General features: G+C 52.6%; 9 protein-coding genes across 18 annotated transcripts; 4 read left to right on the top strand and 5 right to left on the bottom strand.

Annotated features, from left to right (window-relative positions):
- Nucleotides 1-637: 637 nt before the first annotated feature.
- PPTG_11012 (hypothetical protein) lies at nucleotides 638-2,691 on the bottom strand. Its single transcript, XM_008907248.1, has 2 exons — nucleotides 1,223-2,691; nucleotides 638-1,164 (listed from the first exon to the last, which is right to left on the bottom strand). The coding sequence occupies exons 1-2, from the start codon at nucleotides 2,639-2,641 to the stop codon at nucleotides 823-825; spliced, it is 1,761 nt and encodes a 586-aa protein (XP_008905496.1). The 5' UTR covers nucleotides 2,642-2,691; the 3' UTR covers nucleotides 638-822.
- On the top strand, nucleotides 2,471-4,012 carry PPTG_11013 (hypothetical protein). 8 transcript variants are annotated; one of them, XM_008907253.1, is made up of 6 exons: nucleotides 2,471-2,807; nucleotides 2,889-2,972; nucleotides 3,067-3,123; nucleotides 3,204-3,251; nucleotides 3,318-3,500; nucleotides 3,574-4,012. In XM_008907253.1, the coding sequence occupies exons 3-6, from the start codon at nucleotides 3,088-3,090 to the stop codon at nucleotides 3,781-3,783; spliced, it is 477 nt and encodes a 158-aa protein (XP_008905501.1). In that variant the 5' UTR covers nucleotides 2,471-2,807; nucleotides 2,889-2,972; nucleotides 3,067-3,087; the 3' UTR covers nucleotides 3,784-4,012. The 8 variants fall into 8 exon arrangements, with proteins under 8 accessions (XP_008905501.1, XP_008905497.1, XP_008905498.1 ...); XM_008907249.1 differs by having other exon boundaries at nucleotides 2,471-2,766; XM_008907250.1 differs by having other exon boundaries at nucleotides 2,471-2,766; nucleotides 2,892-2,972.
- On the top strand, nucleotides 3,990-7,501 carry PPTG_11014 (hypothetical protein). Its single transcript, XM_008907257.1, has 3 exons — nucleotides 3,990-4,822; nucleotides 4,889-5,977; nucleotides 6,039-7,501. The coding sequence occupies exons 1-3, from the start codon at nucleotides 4,021-4,023 to the stop codon at nucleotides 7,208-7,210; spliced, it is 3,063 nt and encodes a 1,020-aa protein (XP_008905505.1). The 5' UTR covers nucleotides 3,990-4,020; the 3' UTR covers nucleotides 7,211-7,501.
- PPTG_11015 lies at nucleotides 7,301-8,081 on the bottom strand. Of its 2 annotated transcripts, XM_008907258.1 has the most exons (3): nucleotides 7,736-8,081; nucleotides 7,587-7,658; nucleotides 7,301-7,508 (listed from the first exon to the last, which is right to left on the bottom strand). In XM_008907258.1, exons 1-3 carry the CDS (start codon nucleotides 7,982-7,984, stop codon nucleotides 7,452-7,454), a joined length of 378 nt encoding a protein of 125 aa, XP_008905506.1. In that variant the 5' UTR covers nucleotides 7,985-8,081; the 3' UTR covers nucleotides 7,301-7,451. The 2 variants fall into 2 exon arrangements, with proteins under 2 accessions (XP_008905506.1, XP_008905507.1); XM_008907259.1 differs by having other exon boundaries at nucleotides 7,301-7,658.
- Nucleotides 8,082-8,454: 373 nt separating this feature from the next.
- PPTG_11016 (hypothetical protein) lies at nucleotides 8,455-9,627 on the bottom strand. Its single transcript, XM_008907260.1, has one exon. The coding sequence runs from the start codon at nucleotides 9,487-9,489 to the stop codon at nucleotides 8,689-8,691; it is 801 nt and encodes a 266-aa protein (XP_008905508.1). The 5' UTR covers nucleotides 9,490-9,627; the 3' UTR covers nucleotides 8,455-8,688.
- A 673-nt stretch (nucleotides 9,628-10,300) lies between these two features.
- PPTG_22901 (hypothetical protein) lies at nucleotides 10,301-11,205 on the top strand (the record flags this gene model as incomplete). The annotated part of the gene is made up of 2 exons (XM_008907261.1): nucleotides 10,301-10,508; nucleotides 11,069-11,205. 2 exons carry the CDS (start codon nucleotides 10,301-10,303, stop codon nucleotides 11,203-11,205), a joined length of 345 nt encoding a protein of 114 aa, XP_008905509.1.
- A 1,200-nt stretch (nucleotides 11,206-12,405) lies between these two features.
- Nucleotides 12,406-13,569, top strand: PPTG_11017 (hypothetical protein). Its single transcript, XM_008907262.1, has one exon. It carries the CDS (start codon nucleotides 12,469-12,471, stop codon nucleotides 13,471-13,473), a length of 1,005 nt encoding a protein of 334 aa, XP_008905510.1. The 5' UTR covers nucleotides 12,406-12,468; the 3' UTR covers nucleotides 13,474-13,569.
- On the bottom strand, nucleotides 13,460-15,729 carry PPTG_11018 (hypothetical protein). Its single transcript, XM_008907263.1, has one exon. The coding sequence runs from the start codon at nucleotides 15,666-15,668 to the stop codon at nucleotides 13,560-13,562; it is 2,109 nt and encodes a 702-aa protein (XP_008905511.1). The 5' UTR covers nucleotides 15,669-15,729; the 3' UTR covers nucleotides 13,460-13,559.
- A 78-nt stretch (nucleotides 15,730-15,807) lies between these two features.
- On the bottom strand, nucleotides 15,808-17,060 carry PPTG_11019. 2 transcript variants are annotated; one of them, XM_008907265.1, is made up of 4 exons: nucleotides 16,944-17,060; nucleotides 16,661-16,879; nucleotides 16,527-16,580; nucleotides 15,808-16,449 (listed from the first exon to the last, which is right to left on the bottom strand). In XM_008907265.1, exons 1-4 carry the CDS (start codon nucleotides 17,032-17,034, stop codon nucleotides 16,034-16,036), a joined length of 780 nt encoding a protein of 259 aa, XP_008905513.1. In that variant the 5' UTR covers nucleotides 17,035-17,060; the 3' UTR covers nucleotides 15,808-16,033. The 2 variants fall into 2 exon arrangements, with proteins under 2 accessions (XP_008905513.1, XP_008905512.1); XM_008907264.1 differs by having other exon boundaries at nucleotides 15,808-16,458; nucleotides 16,944-17,059.
- Between the last annotated feature and the right edge of the window lie 126 nt (nucleotides 17,061-17,186).

The following is a 17,186-nucleotide window of genomic DNA, read 5'->3' on the forward strand; positions in this document are numbered from 1 at the left end:
CAACTCTTCACACGATTTCGACCAGCTTCAACTTATCGTGTAGACAGGGAGCTTGGACGCGAGCTCGAGCTACATTTCGTCATGGCTGCTACATGTATAAACCTAGGTCTACATGTGATACCGTTCTTGGTAAGACCAATGGTCTATCTTGACGGAGCACCTCTTTTAGGGTATTTGAGGATAACTGCACCGTTTGCGCACATATCCTCTCGTTTTTCAGTGACGCAAATGGGAATACAAAAGTGCTTTTGGGAGCGAAACGTAAAGGAAAGCACCGACACAGCTGTCCACGCTACAACTCCGAAGATGCACCTGTGTTGTCCCCTTCACACGCTTTGACTTCTTTGTTTAGAAATCTGCTAGTGCTGGTGGTGGAGATCGTACTCGAAGGAGCACACAATACCGGTTGATGCTAGCCAGCACTGTGACCTGCTCGCCTAAGGCCAGTCGCCTTGGCCACGTACGTGTGCAGCCATCTCAGACTGAGGTTCTCGCAAATCGTCAGTCTAAATCTAGCCCAAATTTTACTCCCAAATGCGTCTCTGATTCTGTTGCTGTGGACGGCATTGTTGAAATGTAGCCACTATTCGTCAGCGGTGGTGGTAAAGTCTCCAGCAGAGTCTTCCGGTGCTTCGGTCCGCTTCGACTTCCCGATACACTACAATATTGGAGTATGTACTACATGATCTGGCTAATATAGCTGATAGGTCATTTACGTCTGCCCGTGGCGAACGTCTTAGTCGCATTTCGCTACATGTAGCAGATGGCTTTGGCTAACACTCTGTTGCAGTTGCTGTTGGATCATGTTGCAATTTGTTTCTTTTAGCGCGTGATCTTTTGCCACTCGTTCAGTGTGAGCATGTGCATCGAGTCGCTCCGTAAGTGGTCGTAGTGAAGGCGTTTGGACACCACGCCGAGCTGCACTGGAGCGCGCATGGTCTGTCGCCGACGTCGTCGAACCACCTGCGGGCGGCCATCCATTTTCACCTCCACAACCTCTTCAATATCGCTGTCATCGTCGTCGCTGTTGAGCTCGTAGCTGTGGTAGTCGAGCGGATCGCACTTTTCGAGGTCATGCTGCTCCTTCGCCTCGAGATCCTTCAAGTTCTTCAAAGCCTCGTGTCGCTCCCTGGCATGCTGTGCTCGACGCTCAGCAGACGAGGGCTGATCATGCAAACATTGTGTTAGATGAAACAAGTGGCGCAATACGTAGCAAACGTACTCGATACGAGGAGGAGTTTAGTACTAGCTGCGAGCAAAACACGCAGACTGGAGCCTCGTCGTACAAATGCGTCATCCTCGCATGCGTCATTCCCTCCGCAACTTGCTGTGCAGCCTCGTCACTGCTTGTTGCTGTCCCGTTCGCTACTGCCCACGACGATCGTAGATCAACGATGCATTTGTAGGATACTTTAGTTGTGAGATTCTTCTTCGGGAACACGTACAAGCAAAGTGAACATGGCTCACTCGTGAGAGCCGCCATGGTACTGGTTAATAACGGTGTCTGTTCTTCCGCAAGTACGCGTCGCAATTGACGCAATTTAGCGCGTGTTTTGATCTTGTCAACTGTGCGCTGAGACTTCTCGAACTCCTGTGAATATGCATGCGATTTTGCCAACACACGACGTAGCTTCTTGATGGCACAACGCGAGATCGATCCAAACTGCTCCATGAGACGTTCCTCACTCATTTCCTCGAGGGACAACTTTGGTGCTTGTTGAGCAGTCATCTCGTCCTGCTTGGAGCTTCCATCTTCTTCATCGCCTTCGTCGACTTCTGGTGTAATCGCTGCTCCAGTAAAATCCGCGATATGAGGCAAACTTGCACGAAGCCCCACCACCAAGTTGTTGTGGTGGGCAATTGGTTTCGTTACTGCATCTGCCGTCCCTATCCCGTCATGAAGAGCACTACTAGACGTTGGTGAGCGCGATGATGGAGTTCTAGTTGGTGCTACAGCTTTCTTCTGCACCACGAGGTCTTTATGTGGAGTGAGCACACTGGTAGCACTAATGGGTCTCTTATTCGTTCCGGGAGTCTTTTTCACGAAGGAGCGCATACCAGGCGACATCGAAGACCTTGAGCCGCTATTGATCGACTCAACACTAGCTTTCGAAATGAGATCGGATGTGCTCTTGCAGACCATCGCAGACTTTGGTCGGAGCCCAATCGAAGACGAAGAACTCGAAAGTTTGGGTGTTCTATCGGAGGTATTATTGCTGGACATCGGCAAAGATCTTTTGCCAACGAATTTCAACTCTCTCTTCTTGCTCATGATCACAATTTGCTGTTGCGGAACCATTGCCTGGTTGCGGAGCGTTTGTGCTATTTCTTTCTCGTGTTGATCTACAACTGTCCGGATGAGAGCTTCGAGTAATGTCGTATTACCGCCACTGTGTTTCCCTCCAGTTGCCGGACTCCGAGGGCCAAAACCCAAGCTCTCCACCATTCGGTTCCACACCATTCTGGATGGAATATCTCGCTCCGTTCGCGTACATTCGTCAACAAGACATTGCGCAGTGGACGCGAGCTTGCAGGCCACCAGCCACTCTTGCACGAGTAGCAAAGCGAAGGCGCCTGTGTTGTTATTGTCTCCCGCCGTGTCCTTACGATGCTCCGGTGTAGACAGCACTGCCACAGCCATCGCGTGCGTCACAATAAGACCGTCAAGTTGTTCGGGGCTGTCCCTCGTTATCAGAATAGCTTTGCGACCTTTTGGGATCCCGCTCTTGAGAATCAGATCTGAGTATTTTACAAGCGAGAGAAATGGTGCGTGTTAGAGTGCTGGTTGACCACCAAGATGCACGCTTGTACGCGTACAAAATCACTCCCTGGCGGTATTGTGAGGGCGATGCTATGCGGTAAACTTACTAGCCATTGCTGTGGTGCAGAAGTTTCGGTTCTGTGGAGGCCTGGAGCCGCCCGACTGGCTGCTGGCCGACCTGCCGCTACTGTCGGGCGAGCACACAAAAGTGGTGCGTCTTTTTGTCTTGATTAAACCGTTAAAACAACGGAGTAATGTGCTCATTGTTGTGATGTGTTGGTGTTGGTGTTGGAGTTGATTCACAGACAACCAATGATCTGGTTGTTATGTGCGAAGCAATTGGTGTCGATATCGTGGTGCAGGTGCGTGGAGCAACTAAGATATTGCTTGCAAGATGCCGAAGGGTGGATCAAAGGGCTTAGTGCTGGATTTATACCAACAGGAGCTGAGTCAGGCGCAGCAGTTGTTTGAGGATGCTACGGACGCCAAGGTCTGCGAGTTTTGATCATTCTAAGCTGAGTAAGATTGGATTTTGATGTTTGGAGCTACATTGCAGGCTGCAGTTGCTGTGTTGCGCTTCATCTTGATGCATGCTTCCAAGTACGATGTCGAGCGCTCAGATCTAGTAGAGGAACTGCAGCAGTTGGGCATGCAACAGGAGACTGCGGAAGCCATAGCGCAGAGCTACGAGGACCATCGCGCTCGCATCCAAGACCAGCAACGCGCCCAGCGCTTTCAGGTACATCTTCTTCTTCTCCTCGACTCTGCGGATGTCACTCTCATATGTGTGATATCTGCTATGCTTGTGCTAGTTCCCCGGCGTCGAAAAACTCGAGTGGAAAGTGGACACCCCGTCCAAAGTGATCCTGAACTTGAAGCTGGACCAGCCGGTCGTGGAATGCAATGTAGCGACAACTGCTGCATCCGAAAGTCGAGAGCTCTGCCTCAACATGAGCAAGAACAAGTTTCTGGCGCTGTATGAGGAGCTCAGCCAAGCGCAGTCGCTACTGCATAGTGTCTAGCTAGTCACGGCAAGTTCCGCCCGTTTATCGGTTCAACTTCAGTGCGTCATCATGTCCAAAAATACGGATGTCGCAAACAACTCTGTGTCCGGATTCTGTCGCATTACACACTTATCCTCTCTTTCAGTCACGTAAGAATCCAGGTCAAAAGGAGACACTTGACTCCGGACAATGCTCCTTTCTCTGCGACTGTCTTCAAACCCAGAAACCCCATACAAAAGCTCCCCGGACCAGACCATGGGCGGTGGGTCCTGGGTCGTGCAGGAGGGCTTCTTGCTCTGCAGGCGCGATGGAGTCGCGTCCCCACACAGCGCAGGTGCCAGGCCTCTCAACGGGAAGCCAACTGTTAGCAGTAAGGGCCTTACGGAGATTTATGTAGTGCTCACAATGAACCGCAAGCTCGAGTTCTTCGACAACAGCGACGGCGAGACCCGCAACAAGGTGGATACTGCGTATCTGCTCGGGTTCGGTGGTTGGGATGGAGATGGTCTACTCAAGGTGGACTCGTACGGACTGGAGCTCAAAGTAGAGCGCAACGCCAAGTCGCGGATGCATCTGGCAGCTTTCAACCGCGTGGACCTCGAGAAATGGTGTCGAGGGTTCATGGCTGTACTAGATCCCCATAGTGCAGCAGGGGAGGAAGTCCGACGTGAACGACGTCGAGTTAAGAAGGAAGAAAAGAGGCTGCAACAAGAAAAAGAGGAGCAGATCCGCAAGTGGAAGGAGAAGAAGGCGCGGATGATCAAGGAGGAGCAGGACCGACTACTAGCTCGAGAGGAAGAGATTAACAATATGACGCCGTTGGAACGGATCGATGATATTGGCTCACTAGACGACGACACAGCCAGGATGCTGGAGAAGAGGAAGCAGAGACTACAGCGTCGACATGCACCTACTATGGGAAGAGTCAACAAGGCTGCATACCGACGGCGTCTGGAGGAAGCAGCAGGAGGGAAAACGGAGAATGTTCAACCCTTACACACCAAAGTGGTGGAGCAGAAGGCGAAAATTCGCGTGGAACTTCCTCCTCCAGGACAATGTAAGTGCTTTTCTACTGAAAATTGTAGCAATTTTCGGTCTAACGTGATTACAAATTTGTGCGCAGTTTTCGAGGTCGGTGGTGTTGTACACACTGACTCGCCGGTGCGCCTGGGATCCTCTGGGAGTGACATATCGGACAGTTCTTCCATGTCATCTCGACTTTCTTCAGTGTCGTCTGCGACCGGCTCCAGATATGATGGTGGAATGGGCAACGTGCCTCCTCCCCCGCCACCGCCTCGCTGGTCCAGCAGTTCTCGTATCTCCGTGTCTTCTAGAGCGTCAATGGGCATTCCCCCTCCACCGCCGCCTCCTCCACTCTTCGACCACGAGAGTTTCAATGACGGCGAGCCTCGATTCTCAAGGTCCAGCAGCAGTTTACGCAGTGCATCGTTTGATTCCTTTGCTTACGATCGAGACGAAGACCTCATCGCATCCCGCGCGTCTTTTTCGCAAAGCACTCGTCGTATTTCGAGTGCAGACAAGAACAAACAACATGTTCAAGACAATTTGGCTGCAATTTTGGGTGGTGGGAGACCAAAATCTACGTCTCGAGCATCTCGCACGAGCCGCCGCGACTCGTTTGGGTCCACAATGAGTTCAATAACAACAAATACTTACGCGGTGCCTGACAGGAAACCAAAGAAGAATGCGAACCGATCGAATGGAAGTAATAGCCCTCCAGCTCCTGAGCCTTCGATGGCAAACGCGTTCGCTGCGAGCCTAGCAGCGATCCGTCGTAACCGTGCAGACACTGTTGAGGAGATGAGCGTCGCCAGCAGTGCATTAAGTCCCGTAGAAGCAAACGGGAAGGTGCGCAATCGGAAACGTGATTCTCAGCTGAGTGCTGAAGGGAAGGAGATCTTGAAGAAGGCGATGGCGCAGGATGCACCATCCAAACCCAAGACACAGTCGAACTCTGGTCGTAGAGGATTATTCGATGATAGTAGCAGCGAGGAGGACGATGATTCCGATACTGGACTATTTGGTGTGGGTGGAAGGAAAAGCAAGGCGGCAAATGGCAACTCTCGTGTTTCAACCAGTATGCGTTCCAGTGATTTGAGTGTGGCTGCGCGCCCAACGCCGGTGAAGAAGGCGGCCCTTGCGCCGTCTGTGAGCAGTGATGAAGTATCAAGCGACTCCGAATCCGACAATGGTACGTACTCTAGCATCATTAGTATTAGTTTGATATCGTCATTCTGACCTGTTATGCGTAGATATCTCATTCTCCGCGCAGCCACGCAAAACGGAGTCTACAAGTCCCAAGAATGTCCCTAGGAACAATGCTGGAGCCGGCGGAGCAGGGCCCAGTGTTGTTGTGTTATTCATGTCATCTGCGTTGCGCACCGAAGGAAGAAAGTCAGTCGGCGTGTTCACGTTTACGCTCCAGTTTGGAAACATGGAGCACACGTTTTCATTCACGTACTCGGAGTTTGAGGAGATCCACACGCGATTGACGGCAGCTTTCCCTGGGATCACATTGCCCAAGTTCCCGTCGAAGCATCGCTTGCGTAACAACACAAAACCAGAGAACATGGAGAAGCGTGCGCAGGAATTCCGTCTGTATTTGCAGCAGTTGGTGGCGTTACCTGGAGTGCTGTCAAGCGAGCGGTTCCAGTTTGAGTACCACATCGACGGTGCTTTTGCGCGTGCACTGGCGAACCAGAAGCCAAACGCGAGTGCTACGAATGGTTCTCAATCCATCGGACGACCTCCAAGAAGCCCAGTAGCACCTCAGCCCAGGAAGGAACAGACAGTATTGTCTACGTCATCTCGAAGCGATAGTCTCCCTCGAGCTGCCAAACCAAAGGTATCGAAGGGGCTATTTGGTTTGGATTCCGATCCAGAGTCGGACTCAGACACATCGGTTGATACTCCGAAGCCAATGACACGACAGCGACGTGAATCTGCAGCGTCATCAACACAACGGAGGAAGTCCAGAACATCGGACTTTTCCAGCAGTGTTATCAGTTCGGTTGCTGAAGATACGCAGCGTGGCAAGAAGACTCGATCACGTTCACGACTGAGCTCTCGAGCGAGTTCCAGGGCGAGCTTTGCACCTCCTCCACCACCTGCAGAACCTCCAAAACCAGCACTAACGGGGTTGCCATCTGGACGTCCGAACCCGTTCGCTGGTGGTCGTGGTGATCTGTTGGCAGCGATTCGACAGGGTACTCAGCTTAAGAAGACCAGCTCTGGAGACTCGGCGGGTGACAGCTCGTCTGGCGGTGCATCAACCGCCGCAAAACCTCCGCCGCCACCAGCACTCACACAACCAGGCTCAATCAATGAAGCCATCACGAATGCCATGGCCATGCGGCGCATCCACGTCGAGTACGAGGAAACCAAGTCGGACGCCGACTCGGACTCGGATGATGACTGGGATTAAATTGCTCTCGGATCAAGTGGAGTGATGGAGGCTCAGCAAACCTACCTATGCGGGCTCCATCGGAAGAGCACGACGATGAAAGGCATGAAAGCGAGAGCATAATAACGTTATAGTATGTACGACGCCGAGATGGCGGCAAGGAGTGGTGGCTAGTGGCTGCCGAGCATTTCTGATTAGAATTGGCATTGAATGAACAAGTAAATCGTTGGATAGGCTTGACACCTTATGGGGTTGCTTTAGCTCATTGCTCGTCCTTTGGGATCACGATGCTGCCCTCGAATTTGCCGGGAGATGTTGTCTAGCCACAAAAATACAGCATGAAAAAGCTAAGCGTACACTAAAACGCTACGCATGCTTAATGCAAAACCAAACGCACCTCCTCCATGCTACTGAAAATTATGCCGACCACGGAGAACGCGGCAGCCATACCCAGGCCCCACACGAAACTCTATACATCAATCATCAACAAGTAAGCCCTCAACTCTTCACCAATAATTCAAGGCGCCAGTATGGCCAGTTACTGACCTCCTTCATGACACCCCCGAACGTCTGCGGTGTCTGCTGCTCGGACTGTACGAAGGGGTTGGCCGGCGGGGGCGGCGCAGGGGCCTCTGTAAGTGCGTTCTTCGGCTTGGGCGCTTCAGGCACGATACGACGTGCCTCACTCTTCTTGACGCGAATGGGTTTCGCGCGCTTGATAGTGGAGAAGCCTCGCGCGGCGGCAGGTATACGCGTTGAGCAGCGCAGGATCGGGAGTAGCACAGACGACGGCATTTTTTTTCGGTTCGGAGATGAAATTGGTTAGCGTAACCTTTTGGAAAGTGTCGTAACTCAAGGTTACGATAGTGTAACCTGTGATTACTCCTAAAGCAAGTACCAACTCAAGCTCCTATCTCCGGATGGATTTTCGTCGCAGCAACAGCATATTGTGGGTTGCTGGCTACATGCGTTCGCTCCAATAATGGGGGGACAATAATGGAGACCAAGAAGCCTGCATTGCAAAGACTGTGGCGAGCTCGGTAAGCGAGGTCTTTTTGAGAACCAAGTTGTTGGTGCGAGATTCTTGCCACCATGGATCGACGATGTCTTCAACGATCCCACGCTCTCGACATCACCGCGGTGACCGCTGGTCACTGATCGATCGTTAGTGGCGCGTCTGCTGCCTCGAGCAGAGCGGGCAGCTTTCTCCTCGCGTCGTCTGGGCAGAAGTTGCTGGTCATCGTGAAAAACGTAACAAGACAAGAAGACACACTCATGGTTACGTGTATTGCACCCTTGCAGTACATGGGTCGATAAACTCAGTAAATAAATAATTTACTTTCTTCTCCAGTAGCTCCACCTATTGTACGTGTGTGGTGTCTTCATGATCTTCGATCAAATCGCCCTCTCTCGTCTCTCCCTCTTGTTGATTGTTGTGTTCCCTCGTTATTGTTCTCTTCTTCTACTTCGACGATATCTCTTTCTTTCTCTCTCCCTCTTTACACCGAGAAGCTGGCGTCGAAAGACCCTGCTGGACTCGGTCGCTGGCTTGCTGGCACTTCGTAGCCCGATAGACTCACATAGCCAGCGTCGTAGCTGCTCGGGTTCTTACCAATGAAGGTGCTAAACGCCTTACTCTTGCATAGCGTCGGATGCGCGTGGATTACCAGAAGGAGCTCCTGCAAGCGCGCCGCTCGTGCGGTAAGCAGCTTATCAGGAGACACGAACATCTGGAAGACCGACACGATGCCATGTGGTGGCAGCTCGGGCAGCTCTGACAGCATTGACAGGCCCTCGTGCAGCAACTTGAAGTCTGTGAAGCGGCGACGCACCACATAAGCGTTACTGTCGCTGGGTCCACCAACGTCCACCTTAAACATCCAGGTGCCATGGCTATTCTTGGAATATCCAGAGATGGCCACTGTGCGGACCAGGTCGATCTCGTCGCCTGCTGAGTACGGGCGAGTACGCGCGGCGCCTCTGGTCGGGGCGGCGGGGGCTAGCATGCGCTCCAGACGCAGTGCCGACTCCGAGTGGCTTTTACGTCTGCGAGTGCGGCGGAAACTTCCAGTGGCCACCAGTGTCCCTGTACTGGAGCTGTTCGAGATGGTGGGGCGGCTTGGCACGTAGACTATGGCGGTCGCGCTTGGTGTCGTGGGGGTGGCGGCTGAGGCCATTGGGGAGCTGGATGGCGAAAGTGACGCCGGCTTGAGGCTCAGGCGGTACACCATGGGCGGCACAGCCGTGACGTTCCTGTAGGTGATGGAGGTTCCCCGCGGGGAATACTCCGGGATCATCATCTTGGTGGCAATATGGTGGCGATGCGGGCACCAGCGAGTATCTGTGTGTGTGAGTTTGGGTGGGTGGGGGGGTCGAAGAACGATACAGCGACCAGCTCCACCAAAAATGCAACAAGCGACTTGCCCTGTTCGAGGCGTATCGGAAAGTGAGGGCAGTGGCACACGCTGTTGGTGCCCGGAGCGACAGGGCGAGCAGGCCACGAAAATCAACCCGCAGAAACAGGGCAACGGTGATGCGTCCAAACACTTTCTTTTTGTAAATTCTGCCTAACGGGCGTTGACTTGGATTAAAGTATACTTTTGAAAAGATACGTTTTGGACGGTGCAGTGATGGTCTCACAGCTGGTGGCGATAGTCAAGCTGGTCTTGCATGCAGCAGTTGGTGCTGTTGCAGGCGGCGTCTTGGTGCGCTGGGCGTCGATAAAGGAGTCCTTCATGACGGCGGCGTGTTGTAAATTTATTGGCCGGGAAAGCCTTGCCAGGATGGCTAGTCTTTGTGGCATTAACCGAGCAGAGACTGGAGCGCGGCAGCAAGTGAATTTTCATCACTCCTCGCTCGGCCAATGCCGACAGCGCGTGGTGGCAGCGCTGGCATCATATCACCCGGACATTTTTCCCCATCGAAGCGGTTGCGGACGTCTGCGCTGAGGCAAAGTTGCTGCGTTGTGGATGGCTGCGACTTGTCAGTCACTGCCAGCGCTTTAAGCGAGACTCGTCAATGGGATATGATACATGTACTGACACGTCGGGCGTGGCAGCAGAGATAAGAGCGGATTGATGGCACAGCGAACACTGAAGAGCATGGACACGCATGGCCCCTTCAACCAGGCCAAGACACCATGTGGTGATTAAGCTCGCATTTTGCGGGGCCGCTGCAACGGCGAGCGCTCTAGCGGCCACGAGCCACAAGCTTATTGGATACCGTTGGTGGGACGGCCGAACGAACCTAGTCAGCAAAAGCAATGGCTCTGTTGAGCCATTGCTGTTGGGTGTGCACGGCCGGCATGGCTCCAAGATCGGTTGGGTTGCTATTACATGTAGCACCTAAATGTGACAGGCGAAAAACTTATTCGGAAGCTGCGATACCTGTGAAAAAAGACCTTCATTGCGAGATCTGTCGTGGTCTGACCAGCGAGGAGCGCGGGGCAACTCATCAGCGGCGCCAGCCATAAAATACATTCAGCACCTGCCGCTTCAATTTTGGTGAAAAATGACCGAGCCGGTTGGAGCTGCTCCTTGGGCTCGACCGGAGCTGTCGCAGCGCCAATTTGGATGCGCCTGCATTGCGCAGTGTGGCGCTTCTGAAGCTGGCGACTATCCTGACGTGGCTCTCATTGTTGCTGCCCAACTTGGGCCCCAAGCAGCAGCAATAGTTGTGAGTTCGAAATGGGTTCAACAGTGATTTAGCAAAAAGTATCTTTTCGATTCTGAACATTGATGCACCACGTCAGCGTCGTTCGCCGTGATTCAAGCAGTGCTGTTGTTGACAGCATGACAGATCTGGGGCTGCGTTGTGCGCTCGCACTTGGTGCTTGGTGGCACCGATGGTGCTGACGTGGAATGGCTTCGCGTGCGTCAGTGCTTGAGCGCCGGTGCGTAACGTTCGGCTCTACATGGCTTGTGACTGCCGCCACGGACGGCAGTGCCGTGGGGTTTTGGCGTGTTGATTTGTTGCTGCGTTGCCTGTTCGTGGACATTTCCGTCGGTGGCACGTAGGCGAGTATCTGGTCGTCCAAGGTTCGGTTCTGCTGGCCACCGTTGCGTTGTCGAGTTCGGACCAGTAAAAGCAGCATGTTGGTCGCGCTCACAGAGAGTTACAGTGGTGCACTGGCAAGCTGCTTGACACGGCTTGCGTAATGTGTACTTGCCGACGAGTTGCCATGTTTTTCCAGCAGCGACCCAGGCTAATATGAAGTGTGTGACGCGTAGTGCGTGTACTTGGCATCTTGTGCTAACAACGCTCGTGTACTTTGTGAGGAGAGCGGCGACGGATCCTGGCGGTAGCCAGCATAGAAGACGATCGGGTCGAAGCGAGCTACTTTTGATGGTACGCGAAGACAAGATATATCAAAAGAAATTCGACTGAATCGGGGCGGCACTGCTCAAGCCTCCAAGGAGTAGTTTGATACGCTTGATGACAACGAACAAGGCTTGGTTTGAGGCGTGAAACCGAGGCGCTGTTGCTCGAGAGAGGATAAAACTGGAGGGCCGGCAAAGTCAGGGTACTGTGTAGCTACTGAATCCTCGTCCCGATATGTTTAATCACAGCGTACCGGTGTACAAAAAATCTTGCAAGGTGAAAGCGATTGATGACAGTGGAGCATCTTTGGAAGACAACAACTTATCGAAGTGAACGCTGCCTGGTTACGTTCGACCACTTCATCGTGCACAGGTGAGAGGAATCACTTCCGGCTCTAGTGGTTTCTCATCTCGCTTAATTTACTTCTCTACTGTACGCCTTGTGCAGATTGAAAAAAAAATAACAAGAAGCTATAGCTGGAGCAGGAAGTCGCGTCTTACGATATTCGTAGCTGACTTGCTCTAGGTGCAACTAAATCTTCACCCTTATCGTGCTAGGCTGAACAACCATTGCACAAGTGAAGCTGCTATTACTGTTAACAACCGACTTCGTTTTTTGAAGAAATTGTATCATTCTTGGCGCTCACACGCATGATCACGTTCGTCATGGCCTAGACAACCTGCTGTTTCCTTGACTGCCTGCTATAGAGCAGAGGTGCTGCATTGTGGTTACTGCGCAGATCTTTGTGGCCACCGGGACAACAACGGAGTCGATTTAGCGCCTATGTGGTCAACATCGTGATGAGCCGGGCTCAAGTTGAAGTGGCCTTTTGACTAATCATATCAGTTTCAACCAATAAGCTTCATTCGTTGATTTCATTCAATCACAATCGTTCAGGTCACGTTTCATTGACATCAAGTTGCAGCGCACTGCATTGCCCATTCTGCCCCGCGTCAGCCATGCCGCCGTCCTCTCTCCGATGGGACGAGTCCCAAATGCCCTCGCAGCATGGCCGCTTGGTTGTCGTTACAGGCGCCAATGCTGGCTTGGGTTTTGCCACCTCCCTGGCCTTCGCTCGTGCTGGGGCACACGTGATTCTGGCATGCCGCAACGAAAGTCGCGGTCTCGAAGCGCAAACGCAGATTAATGGCCAGATTCAGGCCGACAAAGCCACTGAAAGCGCCATGGGCGTAGTGGAGTACATGCAGCTGGACGTCGGCTCGTTGCAGAGCGTGCGCGACTTCGCGTCATCCTTCAAGACGCGTTTCTCGGGACATCGACTCGCCATTCTGGTGCTGAACGCTGGCGTTAAGGCCGTCGAGTACGGCGAGACCGTAGACGGCTTCGAGCAGCAGTTCGGTGTGAATCACTTGGGACATTTTGCTCTCACAGCGTTGTTACTCCCAGTCATGAAGATGGGTGTGGCAGGAGCTGCTACACCAGCGCGGGTCGTGTCGATCAGTAGCATTTCTCATCACGGCAGCTCACTGGACATGAAGCAACTGAGTGTGAAGCCTGAAAATTACGACGCGATGGGCGCGTATCGAGCCTCCAAACTGGCCAATTTGCTGTTTGCCTATGAGCTTCATCGACGACTGGAAAAGGCAGGCATTTCGCCCAAGCAAGTGCTGTCAGTGGTGTGTCACCCTGGTGTCACGGAAAGCAACTTGTTACCCAACCTCGCGAGCACTTACAACTCCGTTATCATTAAGGCTATCATCGGCTTTGTCCACTGGCTGCCATGGGCGCAGAGCAATGCTCAAGGCGCACTCAATATCTTGTGTTGTGCCACAGATCCGAATGTTGTCAGTGGTGAGTTTATCGGACCTCACGGATTGAGTGAGTTCTACGGTTGGCCGCGGACGGTAGCATCGAGTAAGCAAAGCATGTCACTGGACGACGCCCGTGAACTTTGGGAGGAGAGCGAGAGACTGACGGAAATTAAGTTCTCCGTTGACGAATAAACCAAAGAATTGTTATTGACATTTTGAAAGTTAGCACAACAAAACTTCGTAAAGTGTCGAAGTCCGTGTATATACAATGAACTTGCTCATTCCAGTAGCTCGCCGTCAAACATTGGCTTGATAGCAGTAGCGAAGTACGGGGTTGGGCCCACGCGATGGTGCACAACGGCGAGTGCTCCTTCGTAGATGCTGCCGTCAGCACGACCGACCGACGAGTTCACCACCGTATCTGTAAGCATGAATGCGTCAACGAGAGCCACAGCATCATCACGCACACGAGCACAGCCTTCCATCAGCCTCGCACGGACGAGGTTGCTCTGGAATGGCGACATGAACCTCTGTTTGAGTAAGAAGGCGGCACCGCGATCAAGTTCTTGACAAATATAAAGCTGGCACAGAGCTTCCAGTGCTGGTACGAGAGTCTCGTTCTTTCCTGACGATTTCATCTTGAGCTCTTCGATATGCTGAAGAAAAGCTGAGGCAACATTGTAGAACACGTGAACACGCGCAACCTCAACAAGGTCCACTTGGCACGAATGCATGCGCTCAGCCTCAGTCGTTCCATTACCAGCAGCCAATTTAGCTGCTACCTGCAGCACTTGACGACCAGTGTACACGTCTAGCGCATCTCGAAGCAACGCCGCATTGTTCAAGTCAGCAGAACCCTCTACACCCCACTGACGACGTAGGTTACTAGCGTGCTCTCTCTCCAGATACTGCACTGACCCGGACAGCTTTTCCCCACGGCGTAACTTCTCCACTGAGCGCATTAGATAGTGTGCTGTCTGCTGCGCCATGACCGTGTTATCTCCCTCGAACGTCACCATAACTGAAAAGTCTGCTAGAAGCTCCGCTAGGCCCGTGTACTTGCTGTACCCGTTGCCACCGCAGCTCTGTCGACAGGCATCAATTCCTTCCTGGACATCCCATGTACAAAACGCCTTAAAACCAGACATTGTGCCATGAATATCGGCCAAAAGCGCCTCTGAGATGTCGCTTCCTTGCGTATCAAATTGCTGCAGTAGGCGAGTGATGTGCCTGGTCTGCAGTCGGTAGGCATACGCGCGTGCTAGCACTGGCATTAGACGGTATTGATGCGTCTGGTAATCGAGTAAACGCGTTTCAACATGAGGATCCTTAGAATTCACTTGCAAACCTTGACGTCGCACAGCGGCATAGCGCACAGCGATCGTCAGTGCCTTCTCCAATACTCCAACACTCAAGGTCACGATCTTGCCACGGTTCACAAGCAGAGCAGCATACGCCAACTGCGCCTTGTGTTGCGTCTGAGAAAACACTCCATCTCTCGAGACTTGAGCATAGCGACGCAGCATGTTTGCTCTTGGGATACGGACATTGTCGAACTGGATCCATCCATTGTCCACTCCTTGTAGTCCCATCTTGGAGCCCATGTCACCGATTCGTACACCGGATAGAGGGCTATGTGTCTCCACGTCACGTAGTGGCACAATGAAGCTCTGCACTCCGTGGTCAGCATCATCATTCGGTAGCACAAGTCTCGCAAAGCACACCGTGTGTGTGGCTGTCTGTCCAGCTCCACCTATCCACCACTTGGTCGCCGTGTCTGTGGGCGTGTGGATCACGAACTCATCGGTCTTTACGTCGAATGTTGCCGTGGTCTCGAATCCCCTCGTGAAACTACCATGACCGAGCTCCGTCATACCGTAGCAGCCGAAGAGCTCCAGCATCATAGTGGGCAGCATCCACTCGTCTTGTTGCTCCTGGTCTCCCTGACCCATTATGGCGCCCAAAAAGAGTCCGAAGTGGACGCCGTTACGTGTCCACAGAGGCAGATCGAAGACGCCCACAATGTCCGTCAATGTCTCGCGCTTCTCTACGTCACCGCCGTGCACCATGAAGAGCGAGTACAGGCGGCGCAAGCGTTGCACAGTGTGCTCTCGACGCTCAGCCAGCGAACGGTCAAAGACTCCGACATCGTTACGGAATTCTGGATGGTCCTCCAGTAGCTGCATGGCCTTCAAACGCACATCGGTCTGCCTCTTCCCACCGAAGATGAAGTCGGCCATGGCGCGAGGCGAGAAGCTGGCGCGGGCACGCTCCGCTGCAAGTTCTGCGACGGTTTGGTCCCGTGTGGAAACGGCGCATGGCACGGGCTGTAGCTGCCGCGATAAAGCAGCTAGACGGCGAGAGGGGCCGGACGTTGTGGCCGACATGGTCAGCGCAAATGCCGAAGTGGCTTGAAGTGGACGTGAACATCATGGCCAAGCTTGACGTTCGCCTGCGGAAGATGATCACATCGTTATTTTACAGGGATATGTTGTGCTGAGGGTAACTGTAGACAATGAAAATAAAAACTGTTTGTATGGGTACATCAAGTACTAATTTTGAAAGTGTGATTAGTCTGGAGGTTTCTCCCCATAGCTGGTTGCGCTGGAAGTTGGCCTTACCCAAGTGTCATGGTCAGAATTCACTCGTTGTCCCCGCTGCCAGCGGAGGTGAATGGCCCCTAAAAGTAAAACTCTTTAAAAACTGGGGATCTTTCAGCGCCATTGAGAAGTTTAAATGGACCCGACTTGCACTAGTCGCACCACGCTTCACGAGAAATGACGGGTGGAGAAGCCGCGCCAGGCGTATGTGGCTCCTTGATCAACTGCAAGTTGCGCATATTGACAATGATGTTAATCCTTTTGCAGACCGGCAAGCTCCCGCTGTGCTCGGCCTTGTCCGACAAAACTGGAGTTGATTTGGACGACGAGAGCCGCCCCGACTTTCGGTCGATGATCTTCTTCTTCCTCTTCTTTCTCTTAGAGTGCGTCTTGGACCGCGCGTTGTTTAGCAGCTTCACTTCTTCGTCGCTGCCCAAGCTCACAGTATGGCTGACACTGGAGCGATGCTGGGACTGTAGTACTGGCTTGGCGGACATCGGACGTCGCGGTAAGCTGTCCGCGACCAGAACTGGACTAGATAGACGTGCAGACATCAGAGGTCGGGACTCTAAGCGGACTAGCAAAAAAGAGCGCAGAATTAAAGCGTTTGTCACTTGCAATGATAACCTTCTTGCATCCACTTACCGGTGCGTTCAGGAACTCGCTCACTGGTTTTAGGACGTTCATATTCCTTGTTCTCTGCACAATCACATCGCTAAACAATAAACACCTACAAAGCCATCGCATTACTCCCAGAATTGCATCGTAGAAGTACTCACTCCTCGACAAGGATAAGTTTAACGTCTTCCCGTTGCAGTGAAGACTGCGACTCCTGGTGGCTGCAGACTCGCGTCGAATGAGCTTCAGCTGCGCAAAGTCATCGACTGTCTTCTTGCCTAATATTTTCTGCTGAGCGTTACGAAGATGCGCGACCTCTTTATCCTCGCGCTGCTGCGTGCGCTTCTCGGCCAGCAACTCAGTGTGGAGCTTGAAACCAACTGCAGGTCAATGCATCATTAGTATCGTCCAGGCCAGCTCCACTCTGATACAACAGCCTCTCACCTGGTGTAGTGGTGCTCTTCTTGTGTTTACTCGTCGCATTATCATTCCCCTTGCTTCGTCGCGAGCGCGCAACTTGTTCCGTCTGCTCCATGATTAACTTTTTGACCCGCTTCAACTTGAAATCTCATACCGCGTCTTCTCATTAAAATACGAAGATGAAATCAATGTGGCGCACACAGAACATACTTGAGTTTGTGAGGCATACCAAATCCTAGTGTTTCCGTCGCCCCGCCCTTGCCCCAG

The sequence above is a fragment of the Phytophthora parasitica genome (genome assembly GCF_000247585.1).
Source record: "Phytophthora parasitica INRA-310 unplaced genomic scaffold supercont2.26, whole genome shotgun sequence".
NCBI classification, from domain to species: Eukaryota; Oomycota; class Peronosporomycetes; order Peronosporales; family Peronosporaceae; genus Phytophthora; species Phytophthora nicotianae.